A 20,451-nucleotide genomic window follows, 5' to 3' on the forward strand; every position below is an offset into this window, starting at 1 on the left:
GACTGTGTGGGTTTCCTCCAGGCACCCCAGCTTCCTCCTACACTCCAAAGATGCACCAGTTGATAGATTAATTGGTCATTGTAAATTATCCCATAATTAGACTAGGATTAAATTGGAGGATTGCTGGGCAGCGCAGCTCAAAGGGCTAGAAAGGCCTATCCTGCAGTGTGGCTCAGTAAATAAATGTCAAGAACATATACTGAGAATTCAAGCCTGCTTGAAACACAACTGCATCATCGTTTCCATTTTCCCTTACAATTACAGTCTACTTCTAGGTTTAAAAGTTATGCTGAGAACACAACTTCTGTAATGTTTTCATGAGAAATTCAAAATTTAAAAAATAAATCTGTAATATATTTCAAAATGATGCATGCAAGTTATTAAATATACTCACCCAGAGGGAGTCCTGGACTCACTTGTCCAATGTAAAAGTAGATGAATATTGCCACGGCAATATTAATTAAGGCATAAATCCAATGAATGACAAACATGACAAGAACAGATACTATTGCCTAAGAAAAAATAATTATATTAAACAGTTAAAAATGTAATGGTTTGACTTCAAGATGCACAATGTATGTTTTACACATTCCACTGATAAATATTTCTGTGGTATCATCAGTACTTTCCACAAATCACTGAATTGTTACAGCACAAATAGCCCTTGGCCTATTGAGATTAAACTGGCCCCAGTACAGCAACCAAGTCAGTGCCGTTCCCTGTTCTTTCCACCAACCCTTCACTTTTTTTCCCCTTCAAGCATCTATCCAATTCCATTTCCAACAGACTGTTTCTGTTTCCACTGCCCTTACAGGCCATACATGTATGTTCAACATTATAACAACTCATTCAGTCATAACCTTTGGCCTCACATCTCCTTGGTACCTATTTGCTTGCAACACTGTGTGCTCGACAGAGTGATCAGCAGCACTGGGGCTCCACAGGGGACTGTCTTGTCTCCCTTTCTCTTCACCATTTACACCTCGGACTTCAACTACTACACAGAGTCTTGTCACCTTCAGAAGTTTTTGGAAGACTCTGCCATAGTTGAATGCATCAGCAAGGGAGATAAGGCTGAGTACAGGACTACGGTAGGAAATTTTGTCAGATGGTGTGAGCGGAATTATCTGCAGCTTAATGTGAAAAAGACTAAGGAGCTGGTGGTAGACCTGAGGAGAGCTAAGGTACCAGTGACCCCTGTTTCCATCCAGGGGGTCAGTGTGGACATGGTGGAGGATTACAAATACCTGGGGATACGAATTGACAATAAACTGGACTGGTCAAAGAACACTGAGGCTGTCTACAAGAAGGGTCAGAGTTGTCTCTATTTCCTGAGGAGACTGAGGTCTTTTAACATCTGCCGGACGATGCTGCGGATGTTCTACGGGTCTGTGGTGGCCAGCGCTATCATGTTTGCTGTTGTGTGCTGGGGCAGCAGGCTGAGGGTGGCAGACACCAACAGAATCAATAAACTCATTCGTAAGGCCAGTGATGTTGTGGGGATGGAACTGGAATCTCTCACGGTGGTGTCTGAAAAGAGGATGCTGTCTAAGTTGCATGCCATCTTGGTCAATGTCTCCCACCCACTACATTATGTACTGGGTGGGCACAGGAGTACATTCAGCCAGAGACTCATTCCACCGAGATGCAGTACTGAGCGTCATAGGAAGTCATTCCTGCCTGTGGCCATCAAACTTTACAACTCCTCCCTTGGAGGGTCAGACATCCTGAGCCAATAGGCTGGTCCTGGACTTATTTCATAAATTACTGGCATAATTTACATATTACTATTTAACTATTTATGGTTCTATTACTATTTATTATTTATGGAGCAACTGTAACAAAAACCAATTTCCCCCAGGATCAATAAAGTATGACTATGACTATGACTAAAAATCTGGGCTCCTTGATCAGCTGATGGGAACAACATCTCTCCATTTACCCTCCCTACAACTGCCTTGATATTTGGTGCCTCTATCAAATCTCCTTTCAACCTTCTTTGCACTAAACCTCAGTTTCTAAATTCTAACATCCTAGCTGAAAACCCTCATCACTGCAGTTCCAGTTAGTCCATTCTGTACTCTATGATCTTCAAAGTAAAGTGAAATTTACTAGCTGAGTACATGCATGTCATTACATGCAACCTTGAGATTGTTTTTCCTGAGGGCATACTCAGCAAGACCATAGGATAGTAACTGTAAAAAGGATCAAAGCAAGAACAAGAGTGTAGAAGACAACAAACTGTGTAAATGCAAATATAAATTAAATAGCAACAAAATAATGACAGCATGAAATATCAAGATAAAGAATTCCTAAAGTGATATCATTGGTTGTGGGAACATCTCAATAGTTGAATGTAGTTATCCTCTTTTTTTCAAGGTCCTCTTGGTTGAAGGGTAGGAAGTATTCTTGAAAATTTAATAAAGTTTGATGATCAGAATTGGAAGCAACACTCTAGTTACAGCCTAATCAGCAATTTAGACACATCTAGAGCTACTTTTCACTTGGATTCTAATTTAGGAATTTAAGGCTTCCCAAAGCTTTACCAACCACTCTTTCAATATATCCAGCTATTTTCAAGGATTTATGCATATACCCCAGGATTCTGACCAATGCTCCCTCTAATCTTTTTCACAGCTGCATAGGCCAACCATTGCTCTGAGCAGAAAATTTTTACATGGCCTGAAAACTGAGCGGTACTTTAAATAGTTTTTTTTTGTAATATGCATACTACGAGTATTTAGAATGTATGAAAAATCACATACTTATTTATTAATTGAAAGGTATAATGAAATACTGTACCACAAAGAAAATCTTCCACGATTCATAATCTTTTAAACTTAGAGAGCATTGCTCTTCAGTGGGCCAGCGGTTTATTAACAATAAGCTACCAACTTCCATTCTGTGTTTATTGTTACAATTCGTAACAGTAACTTGAAACACTGACAATGTAAACATGCTGAAGCTCTAAAATGCTTGAAAATAAAGGTTGTGGTCTGCTTATTATTTAGAAAATTTATGCATTATATTCATAATTAATTACAGGGTATTTCACAATTATATTAGTATAATTTCAAACATATTAACATTATATAAAAGAAAATTCAAGCTGTGCCACAACAAAGGCTATGTGCACAGGAGCATTTCTGTTACTGCGTGGCCACACACCCATGCAGCTTAGAGAGAACAGTGATCCTGACCCACCATAAGTGAAAATACTGCAGTCAAGACAGAATGTGATTTAAATAGACACATGAAGGTGCAGGCATTCATGCAAGTAACTTTATAATTTAAGAAAAAATTATCCACTTGATCCCCAAATTAAACAAAATGAAAGTCCATGATGGAATTTATGCACAATATAATTTGTCTTTTTTGTCATTAACATTCGTAAGCAGCTCCATGACCATGAAGGAATCAGTCTGACATGCAAATTTTAGCACAGCTTTCACTATTTTTTATACATGTTTAGATAATAAAAAACATGTTTCTTTGGGGCTGGGTGTGTTACATCCCTCAATATCCACTCCGAATGCTCAGAAAGAAAACATTCCACTAACATGAGACAATTTTCCTTGTCTAAGAGTTTAAGTTCTGAAGCCACCGTGCAGACAAATCAAAAATGGATTTGAAGCAATGCTATCACAGGGAAATGGAAGAAAACTATAACTTGTTTTTTTTAATGGGAATGATTTCTCACTATTTCCTTGTCATATTTTTACCCCATTTTGACCAAGCATAAAAAGGCTCTTATCTTGAAGCATCTAATATTACTGAACAAAGTCAGTAGAAAATAATGAAGGACTTTTGATGATGCAGTTATTTGAAGAATAATTAAGAATCATATAACTCTGAGCCTGAATAGTCGCTACCCAGAGATAATCTGAAGTAATCCCTCAGGATCAAGAATACCCTGCTTCCACTCCTTTTGTTGTGGGTTTGAGGAGGCAGGAAGGGAGATAATAAGATGGCACATTCCGTCTGCCCCTTCCATGAGGCTTGCATGTGCATCCAGTGCATAGCCATGAGATTTTCAATGCCATCCTGAAAACATCATCTCTACCTTCAGTGCCATGGGCCAAAGGTTCCCAGGAGTCATTTGAATTAGAATCAGAATCAGGTTTAATACTTATGACAAATGTCATGAAATTTGTTGTCTTTGCAGCAGAATATATTGCAATACATAATAATAGAGAAAAATGTGAATTACAGTAAATATGTATATATTATATAGTTAAATTAAGTAAGTAGTGCAGAAATAGAAATAAAACAGTAGTTAGGTAGTGTTCGTGGGTTCAATGTCAATCAGATGGCAAAGAGGAAGAAGGTGTTCCTGATTTGTTGAGTGTGCGTCCTTAGGCTCCTGTACCTCCCACTTGATGGTAGCAGTGAGAACAAGGCATGACCTGGGTGATGGGAGTCCTTAATGATGGACGCCTCCTTTCTGAGGCATCGCTCTTTGAAGATGTTTTAGATACCACAGAGGATTATGCCCATGCTGGAGCTGACTAGGTTTACAACTCTCTGCAGCTTATTTCGATCTGGTGCAATAGTACCCTCTCCATACCAAACTTCAAAAGTTCAAAATTCAAGTTTGTAACCCAGCCAGTTAGAATGTCCTCCATGGCACATCTGTAGAAATTTGCGAGTATCTTTGGTGACATACCAAATCTCAAACTCATAATGAAATAGAGCCACGGTCTTGCCTTCTGCTCTGAGAATCTGCACTTCTTCAACGGGACATTTGAACACAGAGTTGAATTTTTTCTTCTATCTGCCCGGTAAACTCCTCCATTAAGAAAGTTCAAAACATAATAACTGTGACAAAACAGTTTTAATTCAGGTATCCAATATGCAGAACAAAGAACAGATAACTGTACAACACAATACAAGCCCATTAACCCATAATGTTGTGCTGCTCTGTTAACCCATTAATCCATAAAGTATGACTATGACTATGACACATCCTTACATGGATATAACCTTTCTAACCCTTTGATTCACATCTCACAGCTTGATCACACTTCCCCCTTATTCAGCAACAATGTGCACAGAACCAAGACATTTCCAGAACAGCCTTGGCCCTCCTTTTGAATGAGAAGGTGGACTAAACAGAGTGAGCAGAATCAGAGTACTGATGGAAAGGCATGTGTCCATCAGTTCAGCAACTAGGTGGAGAGACGTGGCTGTCAGAATCAGAATCAGGTTTAGCATCCTTGGCATATTTTGTGAAATTCGTTGTTATGTGACAAAACAGAAATAATATATATATATATAAAAGTGAGGTAGTGTTCATGGGTTCAATGTCCATTTAGGAATCATATGGCAGAGAGGATGAAGCTGTTGCTAAGTCGTTTCGTGTGCACCTTCAGGCTTCTGTAACTCCTTCCTGATGGTGACAATGAGAAGAAGGGCCTGTCCTGGGTGATAGGGGTCCTTAATAATGGACACTATCGTTCTGAGGCACCGATCCTTGAAGATGTCTTGAATACTACAGAGGCTAGTATCCAAGATGGAGCTCACTAGTTTTACAACTTTCAGTCCCTTCTTTCAGTCCTGTGCAGTAGCTCCCCCACCCCCAGGTACCAGACGGTGATGCAGCCAGTCAAAATGCTTTCAAAAATACATCTATAGATGTTTACTGTATACATCTATAGGTGACAAACCAAATCTCTTCAAATTCCAAATGAAGTACAGCTACTGTCTTGCCTTCTTTGTGGCTGCATCGATATGTTGGGACCAGGTTAGATCCTCAGAGATCTTAACACCCTGGAACTTGAAATTGCTCACTCTCTCCACTTCTAATAATTCTATGAATATCAGATCATGTTCCCCTCTCTTACCCTTCCTGAACTCCACAATCAGCTCTTTCTTCTTACTGACATTGAGTGTAAGGTTGTTGCTGTGACACCACTCAACTAGCTGGTATATCTTGCTCTTGTACGCCCTCTCATCTCTATCTGAGATTCTACCAACAATCGTTGTAACATTAGGAAATTTATAGATACATCTGAGCTATACTTAGCCACACAGTCATGGGTATAGAGGGAGTAGAGCAGCGGGCTAAGCACACACCCCTGAAGTGCACCAGTGTTGATTGTCAGCGAGGAGGAGATATTATCACCAATCTGCACAGACTGTAGCCTTCCGGTTAGGAAGTTTAGTTTTGAATTGCAGAGGCCCAGGTTCTGAGCTTATCGATCAGGACTGTATGAATGATGGTGCTAAACACTGAGCTATCGTCAACAAACAGCATCCTAACATATGTGTTTGTATTGTCCAGGTGATTAAGGCCACGTGAAGAGCCATTGAGATTGCATCTGCCGTTGACCTATTGGTGATAGGCAAATTCCAATGGGTCCAGGTCCTTGCTGAGACAGGAGTTCATTCTAGCCATGACTAACCTCTCAAAGCATTTCATCACTGTCGATGTGAGTGCTACCGGGTGATAGTCATTAAGGCAGCTCACACTACTCTTCTTAGGCACTGGTATAATTGTTGCCTTTTTGAAGCAGGTGGAAACTTCTGACTGTAGCAATTTGAGTTGAAAATGTCTTGAATACTCCTGCTAGCTGGTTGGCACAAGTTTTTAGAGCTTTACCAGGTAGTCCATCAGGGCCTGCCGCCTTGTGAGGGTTCACACTCCTGAAAGACAGCCTGATATCAGCCTCTGAGGCAAAGTTCACAGGGTCACTGGGTGCAGCAGGGATCTTCACAGCTGTAATTATATTCTCCCTTTCAATGTGGCATAAAAGGCATTGAGCTCGTCTGGTAGTGAAGAATCATTGCCATTCATGCTATTGGGTTTCACTTTGTAGGCAGGAGGAGAAGATGGTGGCGCGCCTGCGCGTGTGCAGCCCTCCGGTGAAAAATGATATCGTATCTGTTAAATAGGGGCCGTGGACAATTCTGATTTGATGGAGAATGGACGTGAAAGCACAGAGGAACATCTGGAGAAATTTCTGAAACACCCGTTCGCTGCTGTCGTTATTGTGTGGTTGGGAATCTTCTGGAGGGTAGGCCTCAAAATCCCCGGCCTTGCTTGCTTTTGGCGACCGAGAAGGAGGTCAAATCGTTCGGACAGAGATGGCGCTCAGTACTCGGTGTCGGAGAGCTGATCAGAGCTGGAAGTTTTCGGATGACTCAGTCAGATTGTGGTCGGCATGGCAGGGAGAGTTTTTCTTCCTTCTCCCGTCTGCCTGAGATGTGGGATATTTGAGAAACATTGAACTTTACTGTGCTCATGGACTTCTTCATCAAGTTATGGTATTGTTGCACTGTTGTAACTATATGTTACAATTATGTGGTTTTGTCAATTTTTTCAGTCTTGGTCTGTCCTGTGTTTTGTGATATCACACCAGAGGAAATAATGTATCATTTCTTAATGCATGCATTACTAAATGACAATAAAAGAGGACTACGTGTCTTCATAATCTAATCTAAAAAGAAATCCTGCAAACCCTGCCAGAGTTGATGTGCATCAAATATCACCTCTAGCCTTAAGCAAGTCATACCTGGTTTTCTTGTGCAGACCTGGGTCTCCTGACTTAAATGCCACAGAATCTTCGAATCTGGATGAGTATGCCTCAGTTGTTACTGACTTCATTAAAACTGTGCGGATGAGTGTGTGCCTACAAAAACTTGCTGTACATTCCCAAACCAAAGCCACGAATGAACCAGGAGGTATGTTGTCTGTTGAGGACTAGATCTGTGTGCATCAAGAGGAGTTGACCATGAGGCATTCCTCCACCTCTGTTTTTGAGAGACTTGACAGTCCTATCCTGATGGTGTATAGTGAACCTGTCAATCTAAATCGCTGTGTCCGGTACAGAAGGGGTTAACTAAGATTCCGTGAAACAAAGGACACAAGTGGTCCTATGATACAGCACCCTATCTCTGAGATCTTTGATTTTATTTACTAGAGACTGCATGTTTGCCAGCAAGATAGTCAGTATTGGGAGTCAAAAACCCCATTTTCTTAAACGCACCTGTATCCCTGATCAGCAGCCTGCTTCCTACGAGGAGTCCGGTGAGAAGTACGGCCACAATCGGTATTGCCTCTGTCGGTTTCAAGCAGCGATAGGTTGTTGACTGAGAGAATGATGGAAACTGCATCACTGACAGCATTTATGAAGGGTCTAAATCAGGGGTTCCCAACCTTTTTTTATGAAATGGACTCCGATCATTGACCGAGGGGTCTGTGGACCCAGGTTATGAGCCCCGGTCTAGATGAACACCAGCTTTGCTTAGAGATTGAGGATACTGGTCCAAGTCATAGAGTCAGAGGAAAGTTCAGCATAGAAACTGGCCCTTCAGCCCATGTTGAATTGCCTACTCCCAATGACCTGCCCCTGACCATAGCCCTCTATATCCCTTCTGTACTTGGGAGTGTCAGGTAATGGGGTTAACATGAGTGCTGCCTGCTGAGTGGCACGGATATTGGGCTGAATGGCCTGTTTCAATGCTATTTGATTCTGTGACTCTGCCTGACCAGGTCCTAGTTGCTGAGCAGGCGAGTGAAGGCAATTGGACGCAGTCATCACAGCTACCAGCCAGGATACTGGCAGTTTGTGCATGAGGAGTCACCAGGCATGAACAGCCTGCAGCCAGCACAGGCCACATGCCAACACTGCAGCTGGTCAGGTTGAATAGACGTGTTTTACTTGAGGATGTATATGAAGACTGCAATGTAGTAACCTACAGACAAATGCTTTTTAAATGCACATCAAGGTGCCTGGGGCATCAGCAGACCATTCTGTGAATTGTCCGATGAGGAGACCAGCTCCGACCACGCACACGGTTTTGTGCAGAACACTGTGGCTAGTCTTGCCCACAGGGGAATGGCTAACTCTCTCCGACCTATCAGACTCATTACAATGGACAGTCCCTCAGTCTCTGCTGCGGCCACAAGAACAAAAGTCATCAAACATACTATGAATTCAAACTGGTGCCATTATTCATAAATTTGTGTCATACTTCATAGACAAGGCAAGGCAAAATTGCTAATTGTAATAAAGTTAATAAAGCACAAAACTATCGTCTTAATCAGGGCTGGCTTCAAATTGAGATTGCCAAGACACTCAAAGCCACTAATCCCCAAAACTAACTTATACTTGTTTTGTAAATGACTTGTACATAAACAGATCACTTGATCACATAAACACTCTGGAGATTGTAAAGTACAGGCTCAGGCTAACTATTAATCTCTGTAAAACATTATAATTTTTTGTTTTCAAATTTCTTTGCAAAGGAATAGGACTGACAAAATTGCTCCACTGGGAGTCAGAACCGACTTGATGGGTCAAATGGCTTCCTTTAGTGCAGTGAAAATCACCAATTTCCAAGGATTATAATTGCAGACTTTGTAACATGCAACAACGTTGAACAAGTCAGCTTATGTTCTTGTCAGACTGCTGCATCAAGACCACTGTAAACAGGAAATTGTGCCTTTCATAAAAGTGAAGTGTTCATAGGAACTGTTATTAATGTACAATAAACTCTGTTACTTACACCGATAAATGAGACCCAGCCGTTGCAGAACTTGGAATAAAATGACCTTGACATTGTGTAAATTTCTGCTTCCTGAGACTTTTGCCTTTCAATGGAACCTGCAGATGAGGATTAATAACACAAAGACAATGCTTCAAAAAAGTTCATTTGTGACAAGATTTAACCTTAGTAACCCTAATTCAACTGCAGTATGACTTTTAGTATGATGAGCACAATGCTGACATTTACCAAACCAGACTACCTTTCGTTAATCACCGGAAAAGAAGAGTCATAAACTATAATTCGAATTTCAGTTGTAAGATTGCCAGATTATCAAAGAGTTCACAAAAATAAGCATTTTACTTTCACTTCAACATGAAATATGTTTTATTATTTGCTAATTTATTTGTGGTAATAAAAAAAAAGGCATTCATTAGTCTTGCAAGACCATGGAGCTGTGCCTGGAAAGTCTTCACCCTCAAGTCTCCCCTCTCCACGACACCGATGTTGTCCAAGGGAAGGGCATTAGGACCCATACAGCTTGGCACCGGTGTCATGGCAGAGCAATGTGTGATTAAGTGCCTTGCTCACGGACACAACACGTTGCCTCGGCTGGGGCTCGAACTCACGACCTTCAGGTAGCTAGTCCAATGCCTTAACCACTTGGCCACGTGCTCACACTACTTGTGGTAATATTACCTTATATGTTGTGTGTGAGTTATACGTACTGAGCTGTGCAGCTTGGTTCGGAGGACTGTCGTTTCCTTTGCTGTGTACATGTGTACCGTTGAATGACAATAAACTTGAACTTGAAATTTTCCAAATTATATTTGCATTGGTACCTCCCTTTCCTAACACTGTCACCAAATCAATGGGAACGATTTGAACTGTGTACCTCACACGCTGGGACCCATATATTTCATCTCTTTATCTGAAACGTTGATTTGTACATGAGCAGACTAAACAGAAATAGATGTGAAATCGTTGTATTAAGAATCGTATTATGCCCACTATTGACACTTACTATTGATTATTAATGCTGCGAATCTGATGTACTGATCTATGGGCAGACGCTGGGGGAGCTGCAAGGCCTCAGTCGTATCGAGGACTAGGCCTCAAGCCTGTTTACAGTTTCCCAGGAGAGAGGTGTCAGAGTCGGTGCACTTCACCGGAGGCAGCATGGCACGGTGCACCAGCTAGAGATGGTGCTGCATCTCAGTGGCAGGAGACAAGCTGTATTGTGCACAATTGCAACATTCATAGACTCAGGGTCTTTTTTTTGTGTGACTGTACTGATATCTTATACGTGCCTGTGATCTCATATGTGCTATATGTGTCTTGTGCTGTGTGCGGCTGTTGGTTCTGTGGTTTGCATCTTGACCCCAGGAGTGACATTGTTTTGTTTGGCTGAATTCATGGGTATTCCTGTATGGTTGAATGACAATTAAACTTGGACTTGAACCTGCCAGCACTTTAAACTGGACCTATTGGTGCCACACGTTGAAATTTTTCTAGATCTGTGAAACAGAATTAGAGTCATGGAGTACTACAGCACAGAAACAGGCCTTTCGGCCCACCGCTTCTATACTAATTATAATTCATAGCTATACTAATCCCACTTGTCTGGATTCTTTCCATATCCCTCTTTACCCTGCCATTGCAGAATCTGTTCAGGTGCTCCTTAAATGTTGTTACTGTTCCTCCTGCCACCGCCTCTTCTGGCAGCTCATTCTAGATACCAGTTACTCTTTATGTGAAAACTGTACCTCGCACATCCCCTTCATATTTCCTTCTACTCCACCTTAAGCTGATGCTGTCCAGTTTTGGTTGCTCATACCATGGGAAAGAGATACTGGCTACCTAAACTATCCACAACTCTCATAATTTTATGTACCTCTATTCTCTCATCCTCTATGTCCTGGGTATGACTCTAAACTGATAAGGCTCTGATTGGGGACTTTCAGAGCTTTGGGGAAAGTGGAGTTACCCTTTAGTCATTCATTGCTCTAAGGGCCGCTCTGACCCGGAATGGTAGCACCTGCAAGGGTTCCCGCTCAGGATGCGAGCAAAGGCCAACGGCAGATCCGGCAGGTTCAGTAACTGAACTTATGACGGAGAAGGCGGATGAACTAGAACCTTAAAAGTCAACGGCTATAGTACAGGCGGATGAACATTTGGGAAGAGAAATAGCGATTTCTTTAGTTCGCCCAATGGTAGGCAATAGCAAACCACCATTGCTAGATACTAGGTTTCCTAGAATCTATTTGCTAAGAAAACCATGGTCAAACTCACAAAATGTATCACACAACAACAGCGTCAAGAGGATCTTCAAGACAATTCTGAAGGTGCTTTTCTCAGTAGGGTTGATTCTCATCAGCAGGGGATCCCCAACCGTCATTGAGCTACTGCTCATAAAATTCAAGTAACACAAAAGAAAATGATTGTCACTTGGAATGTAAGAACCCTATATCAAGCAGGAAGATCGGACAATGTGATAAATGAAATGAAAAGACTAAAGATTAATATCATGGGAATTAGCGAAGTTCATTGGATAGGTGCTGGAACATGTCAGAATAAAACACTAATTTATTCTTGTGGAACATCCCATACTAATGGAGTAGGAATTCTTATGGATGAAAACATGGCAAAAAGTGTTTTAGGACATTGGGCAATATCAGAAAGAGTGCTCCTTGTTAGATTCAGAGGACAACCATTTGATTTAACAATTATACAGGTATATGCACCAACAACAGATGGAACAAATGAGGATATAGATAAATTCTATGAAGAGGTTGAACAAGCAAAGAATGGATGCAAATCTCAAGATATTGTTATTGTCATGGGAGATCTAAATGCTAAAGTAGGACAAGGTGCTGATGGAAATACCACAGGAAAATTTGGACTAAAGGAAAGAAATGAAAGAGGTGAGAAATGGGTAAAATGGTGCAAGATGAATAATCAGGTCATTATGAATACCTGCTTTAAAAACCATCCAAGACACTTGTGGACCTGGAAAGGTCCAGGTGATAACACTAGAAATCAAATTGACTTTATTACTATAAACCAAAGATTTAGAAACTCAATGACTCAATGCAAAACATATCCAGGTGCAGACTGTAATAGTGACCATAACCCAGTAGTATGTCATGTAAAAGTAAAACTTAAAAAACTAAAGAAGCAAAAACCTGAACAATCCCTTGACTACTTGCAATTAAAGAAGAAAACTTAAGACAAAAATTTACAATTGAAGTAAGGAATAGATTTCAAAGTCTAGAAATAGAATCTGTTGAAGATGATAGCAATTGTGTAGAATTGAAATTTAACTCTCTAAAGGATGCCTTGGTAGAATCAGCAAAGTCAGTGATTCCTAAAAAAGGAAAAAGCACAAAGAATAAATGGATGACAGATGAAATCAAAAATGTAATGGAAGAAAGGAGACGGAAGAAAGCAAATCCAATAGAATATAAATCCTTAGATAAAAAAGTTAAAAGCTTATGTCAAAAAGCTGAAGAAGAATGGTTAAACCAGGAATGTGAGCAAATAGAAAGAATCCCTATTACTGATCCAAAAGGTTACATCAACAAATCAAGAATATCACCGGTAAAAAGCTCCTCTGTTCTTCAGGTCGATGTTTGAAAGCAAAGGACGGTACTATTATCATGGAAAAAGATGAGATTATGAACGGATGGACTGAGTATATTCAGGAATTGTTTGAAGACGATCAAGGCAAAAAACCAGAAATTAAGTAAAACATTGAAGGTCCAAGTATTTTAAAATCTGAAGTTCGTAATGCAATAAGTAAGATGAAGAAAGGAAAGGCAGCAGGTCCTGATGAATTAGTAATAGAACAAATTATCGCCCTTGAAGATTATGGAATTGAAAAACTTACTGATTTAATCAATGACATTTATGAGACTGGAATAATACCAGAAGAGATGGAAAATAATCAGTATTTATCGCTCTTCTAAGGAACCTGGAGCAATAGAATGTGAATTACATAGGACCATAAATTTAATGAGTCATATCACCAAGATACTTCTAAGAACTTTGATGACACGAGCTAAAAGTAAGATACAAGCTGAAACAGGTAAAGAACAATGTGGTTTTGTGAAAGACAAAGGTACAGGAAACACAATATTGATGTTAAGGATACTATCAGAACGAGCTATTCAAGTTCAAAAAGATTTGTTTGTTTGTTTTATCAACTACTCAAAAGCATTTGATAAAGTGAAGCACAATAAGTTATTTGAAATATTACAGAAAACTCTAGATCTAGATTCGAAAGACCTCCACCAAATCAGAAATCTGTACTGGGAACAGACTGCCGCTGTAAGAATAGATGGAGAAGTGAGTCAGTTTATGAAAATCAAGAGAGGCGTTAGACAAGGGTGTGTTTTCTCCCCTGATATTTTTAATGTGTACTGTGAAACAATATTACAAAAAATAAGAGACATCTTGAGAATCAAAGTTGGCGGTGAAAACATCAATAGTTTCAGATATGTAGATGACACTGTGTTAATTGCAAGTACGGAGGAAGAACTACAAAACTTAATTGATATAGTTGTTGAAGAAAGTGCAAAAATGGGTCTATCTATCAATTGCAAAAAGACAGAATGTATGGTGATATCCAAAAAGAAGGAGAATCCTATCTGCAGGCTGAGAATAAACGGGGAAGACATAAAACAAGGATAGAACTTCTGCTACTTAGGAAGCTGGGTGACATCAGATGGCGGGTGCGACATGGACATCAAAAGAAGAATAGGGATGGCAAAAGACACCTTTACGAGAATGAAGAGTATACTGACCAATACTAAACTAGGCATGACAACCCACCTCAGAGTACTGAAATGTTACATTTATCCAGTTATGTTATATGACTCAGAATGTTGGACAATATCTAGTAACATGAGGAAATGAATTGAAGCAGTAGAGATGTGGTTTTTGAGGAGGATGCAAAGAATATCATGGATGAAATGAATATCTAACGACGATGTCATGAACAGAGCAAACACAAAAAGAGAAATAATGTATGAGATCATGAAAAGGCAACGTGACTGCATTGGACATGTGATTAGGAAAGAGGAGTTAGAATGCATGGTAATTATGGGAAAGATTGAAGGGAAGAAAGCAAGAAGAAGACAAAGATAAATGATGATGGGGACAGCAGCTAGAGAACTGGAAAAGAATAGCAATGAATTGGTCCACTTGACCCGAAACAGGAGTGTGTGGGCCATAGCAGTCAAAGCTCAAACTGGGCACGACACCTGATGATGGTGATGATCCTCTCATCTCTCAGCCTCCATCGCTCCAGTGAAAACTGACCTAACTTATTTAATCGCTCCCGATAGTTCAAGCCCTCTGATCCAGGTAGCATCCTTATGTACCTTTATTGCACCCTCTCGAGTTTAATGAGTTCCTACCTGTTGTGGGATGAACAGAAATGCAAACAATCCTCCAAGTGCAGCCAAACTAACGGTTTGCACAGTTGTAACATGACATTTTAGCTCTCATACCCAACGCTTCAGTGGATGAATGCAAGCATGTTGAAATTTGTGAGTTACTGACAGATTTGAAAGAGTAAATCTATCAGCTTATACTCCTGGTGGAACCCTTCAGAGATCTACCAGCATTACAGAGGATCTGGGACCCCCATTACTTTTATAGGCATCTTAGTACAAAGATTTAGGAAGCAAGGCGGATGGTGCATTAGTTTCTAATAAATGACTTTAATATCCTTCAATATTTTTACTACTCTTGTAAAAATCTTTCTTGAATGATATATTTTTTAATTATTTACTTCATGTTTAACAGTTTTCAATTGATTTATTTTTAAATGCCTCAAAAACATCTATTAAAGTAAATGAGAGGTGATATAGCCAATAAAGCCACACACCCCACTTTACCAGCTGTTAAAAGGCAAAAGGGGTCATCTGGGAGTAGGAGATTGCCACTGCACTGTCCAGAGACCACAGTGTTAGGCTCTGGAGTGCGTGGGTTGTGGAGGGGATCTGATTCTGGAACGGGTAGGCATGGGGGTGCAAAGGCCAAGATCACCATTTCTGGTGTGGGGCGAGAGAGAATTACAACAATACAATGTGGCCATCGCTTTGCACTCTGACCTTGCACGTTTTCAGAAATTTATATTAGAACATGCAAGCAATCCAATCCTGGTGTGAATATACAACACATACGATATTCGATATTCAATATCCAGACAACACTAGAATTACTATACAATAAGTAGAAAATTTACCTCTCTCCCTATCCACAGGGTAAAGTAGGCAATTGTAATGCTGACATCATATATTGGCTGATCTCAGACGATGTTAGAGTTACAGGTGCAGAACTAAAACAATAAATTCCATAGGTCGGACATTTCATGGACCATGTGGCTCAGTTTGAGCCACTGAATAACTGAGGTCTTACGTGGCTGCTAAAGGTGGAAGTCAATCAACACATGACAAACATGGAACTTTTCTGATGTTTGAACATCCTTCCTCCTCAAAGCAAGAGTCAACATGAATGAGCTTGCCTGGGACCTCACCGTGTATACCACTTCCTATCAATGCCTAAATAAGATTACGGCATTCAAAATGCATTGTTCATTGCTTTCACAAACTTACTCAGTTGTTCATTTATTCTTTTTTTTTTTGCAAATCTAGATTAAAATATGTAAGCAATCCAACCCTGGGGTGTAAACACAACATATGCTACCCTTATCCAAGTTCCAAACAACACTGACGTTTGTGGCTTACTCACAGATCTGAATGGCTGATTCTGTCTCAGTTCACACCACTAATGGGCTCTGCAGAATCTTTTTGCAATGTTTTTCTTTTCATTCCCACTATGTTCTCTCAAATAAATATACATTGTGTGGTTGTGTTTTTACTAATATTCTATATAGATAGATAGATACTTCGTTGATTCCAAAGGAAATTATAGTATAGTGCAAAATGTGCTTGTATATGAGGGCACTGGGCCTCAAAGCCACAGTGTTACCTGGCAGGCATCAAGACCAGTCGGCAGATGCAGATACACGCATATTCTGTATTGTTGTATTTTACTGATATTCTACATGGGCTTTTCGTCCTGAATATGCAAGGACTTGGCCTCAAGCCGCAGTGTCATCGGGGGGGAGGGGGGAGATGGGCATTGGAACTCTTTTATTCTGTGAATGTGATCTCGGATGCTATACTGTGCGTGACTGTTGGTAATGTGTTTATGCACCCGTAGTAACGCTGTCTAGTTTGGCTGTATTCATAAATATTCATGTATGGGTAAATGATAATTAAACTTGAATTGAATTGAGATATATATTTGACTCAGACAAGCGGACATCCATAAGAAATTTGAGCAACAACATCAATTTAGGAAAAACTTAAAAGCTAAAATCAATCATATCTACTGAAGCAAGAATGAAAGTAGACAGAGAAATAAGAAAAATTAAAGGTTATTTCGGCATCGTCCTAAAAAATACAGATGGCACAATTAACTAATCCAAAAACAATTACCATAGCCGTATGATGCCATTGATTCATCTGTGTCAGATATGCTTTGTTCCACAGTAGATTCGAGTGTTACTTTGTCTAGGCGGTGAGCACCTTCCACAGTCTGAGTTACAGATATACCTTTTTCCACTGTAGTTTTGAGTGTTGTATTGTCAAGGTGGTGACCACCTTCCACGTTTTTAGTTACAGTAGGAATTTCAAGATGCTGATGATCTTCTAAATTTAATTCAGACAGGTCACTTGGAAACTCCATCCCTGACATTTGACTGTGGTTTTCTTTAACTGTTGTGAATGAATTGTCAAGATCCAACATAAAGCTGTCCCGCAGTGTCTGCTTTGCAGGCTTTTTCACATTTTTCAACCAGGAAGATTGATTCAAACTTTTTTCCTTTTCCTTATTGTTTTTCATTCCTTCTTCCCAGTCCTGAGACCTTGTTTGAAGGATCTGGTTCATGTCCTTGGTGAATTCAAGCAAGGAGCCATTTGTACTGCGTTTTACTGGGCCATCAGCTCCATATTTAAGTGGATCATCTAAATTCAATGCTTGAGAAGATTTATAAGTTTTGGCATTCATTTTGTTCCGGTTCCTTTCATTCTGCTGAATGTCATAGCTCATACAAACTGAGAAGTAAGAGTAATCTATAACACCGTAAGTCAACATAAAGTTTATGCTGACTATTGGGGCAAGCACATTCACTTGTCCAATGAAGATAAATGCCATTGTCACAAGTCCTACAAGACATATTGCAGCCACAGGCGTTTTGTTTGGCCCCTTCTGAAATAAAAGCAAAATTTTTAAAATTAGTTTTGTACATAATGAAGTCCATGGTTTCTTATATTCATTACTCAACTAAGCACACAGGCAGATATTAAATAATTAAAGTTGCATTATAATGAATATTGTATTAAAGTATAATCCAGTTAAAATGATTAAAGTTGGAAGGGAATAGAAAAGGGAATCGGTAATCCACAAAGACAGTTCAATTGTCATTTAAACCAAAGTTATGACATTAGTCAGACAGGATTGGGCCCTGGATAATTAATGCAACTACAAAGAAAGCATGGCAGCATCTCTACTTTCTTAGGGGTTTGTAGAGATTCGGCATGACATCTAAAACTTCACAAACTTCTATAGATGTGTGGTGGAGAGTATATTGACTGGCAGTATCACAACCTGGTATGGAAACACCAATGTCCTTGAATGGAAAATCCTACAGAAATTAGTGGATACGGACCAGTTCACCCCAAGTACAGTAAATCCTTCCCCACCATTGAGCACATCTACATGGAATGCTGTTGCAGGAAAGCAGCATCCATCATCTGGGACCCCCGCCACCCAGGGAATAGTCTCTTTTTGCTGCAGGTATCAGGAAGAAGATACAGGAGCCTCAGGACTCACAACACCAGGTTTAGAAACAGTTACTACCACTCAATCATCAGGCTCTTGAACCAAAGAGGATAAGTTCATTCAACTTTACTTGCCCCAACATTGAAGTGTTCCCACAACCAATGACTCACTTTCAAGGTCTCTTCATCTAATGTTCTAGATCCTTACTACTTATTTATTATTATTATTTCTGTCTTTTTGTACTCGCACAATTTGTTGTCTTCTGCACTCTGGTTAAGTACCCAGATTGGGTGGTCTTTCATTGATTCTATTATGGTTATTATTTTATAGATTTATTGAGTCTGCCTGTAAAATATGAATCTCAGGGCTGTATATGGTGACATATATGTACTTTGATAATAAATTGACTTTGAACTTTGAACCTTGAACTTTGAATAAACATCTCAAATTTAGACTGATCCCTTGTTACTTTAGAAAGAACTTTAACCAGAGCATTCACAGATAAGTTTATATTGGTAGCAAATTACACATTAAGACAAATTGCACAAAAAATGTGCACTCATTCAGCCCATATCTTCTCAAATTAGTAATTTAATTTTGAATGAATTAAGATTGTGGACAGCACCGACAATTAATTAGATTTAGAGCTAAGTTGTGCCATGAAAGATGAAACGAAAGGACTTCATTATGTACTGAGCTTTTCAGACCTGTGCAGGGCGCCAAAGAGTATTGGATGCCCAGGTTTTCGCAGCAGCCGAATTGGTTAATTGTTATTTATTGAGAGCCATTAATTGTTTAGTTCTTTTTGTGTTTTTCTTGAACAAGTCACTCTTTGCGATGCAGTCTCCTGGTGCTCTCTGCTTAAACCCGTTTATTTTGATAGGTGTGGGAATTCCATGTTATTTGTGTTACCTAAGTGGATGCCCAATTAGCGTTAATCGTGGGGTCCTAGCTTTGAGAATGTTATGTCTTGCAGAGTCGCTCGGCCAAGGCACTGATATTCTGCTGGAATTCTAATGAATAAATCCTGGTTGCCATCTCTACCTCAGAGTCTGTCTTTCCTCCATACTCGGTTCCAACGTTGTTAGCACACACTATGACACATACACTAATAATGAACTCCCATGGAGGGGCAATACTCTCCACAAACAATGGTTGGGCACTAGGATGCCAATTCTTCACAATTTCATTAAAATTCATATAAAAGCAAGTCCCTCATTTTCTGATCAGTACTTCTCAGGAACATTTACTCAGGAAACTATCCTGAAGCCTGTCCTATCTAATAGCTTCCAAGTTTCAAAAAATTTAAATTTACCCCAACTCAGTGAGACAAAAGGTTCTAGGACTGGGCGATGAACACTCTTCCTTCATGGGTTGGCTCCTTGGGAAATCTTGGAAAATTTATAGTCAAAGAATACTACAGCACAGAACCGGACCTTCTGGCCCATCTACTCAATGCTGGCCTGATCTTTTTCCTAGTCCCAACAGCCTGTATCCAGTCCACTGGCCTTCTTACCCTTCTCATCTGTGTAACTAGAACCATAGAAACTACAGCACAGAAACAGGCCTTTTGGCCCTTCTTGGCTGTGCCGAACCATTTTCTGCCTAGTCCCACTGACCTGCACACGGACCATATCCCTCCATACACCTCCCATCCATGTATCAGTCCAATTTATTCTTAAACGTTAAAGAAGAACCCGCATTTACCACCTCGTCTGGCAGCTCATTCCATACTCCCACCACTCTCTATGTGAAGAAGCCCCCCCTAATGTTCCCTTTAAACTTTTCCCCACTCACCCTTAACCCATGTCCTCTGGTTTTTTTCTCCCCTTGCCTCAGTGGAAAAAGCCTGCTTGCATTCACTCTATCTATACCCATCATAATTTTATATACCTCTATCAAATCTCCCCTCATTCTTCTACACTCCAGGGAATAAAGTCCTAACCTATTCAACCTTTCTTTGTAACTGAGTTTCTCAAGTCCCGGCAACATCTTTGTAAACTTTCTCTGCACTCTTTCAACCTTATTTATATCCTTCCTGTAATTTGGTGACCAAAACTGAAAACAATACTCCAGGTTCGGCCTCTCCAATGCCTTATACAACCT

At 40.1% G+C, this 20,451-nt stretch overlaps 1 protein-coding gene across 3 annotated transcripts in view; it reads right to left on the bottom strand.

The window, feature by feature from the left end:
* slc12a8 (solute carrier family 12 member 8) overlaps positions 1-20,451 on the bottom strand; it is a 148,829-nt gene that overhangs the window by 12,080 nt on the left and 116,298 nt on the right. For all 3 annotated transcript variants that reach the window (XM_072259687.1, XM_072259688.1, XM_072259690.1), the window contains exons 10-12: positions 17,001-17,772; positions 9,511-9,608; positions 395-512 (exon numbers count right to left, since the gene is read on the bottom strand). In XM_072259687.1, the coding sequence (XP_072115788.1) occupies positions 395-512; positions 9,511-9,608; positions 17,001-17,772 (988 nt within the window). The remainder of the gene's footprint in view (positions 1-394; positions 513-9,510; positions 9,609-17,000; positions 17,773-20,451) is intronic.

This window comes from Mobula birostris, chromosome 6 (genome assembly GCF_030028105.1).
Source record: "Mobula birostris isolate sMobBir1 chromosome 6, sMobBir1.hap1, whole genome shotgun sequence".
Classification (NCBI taxonomy): domain Eukaryota; kingdom Metazoa; phylum Chordata; class Chondrichthyes; order Myliobatiformes; family Myliobatidae; genus Mobula; species Mobula birostris.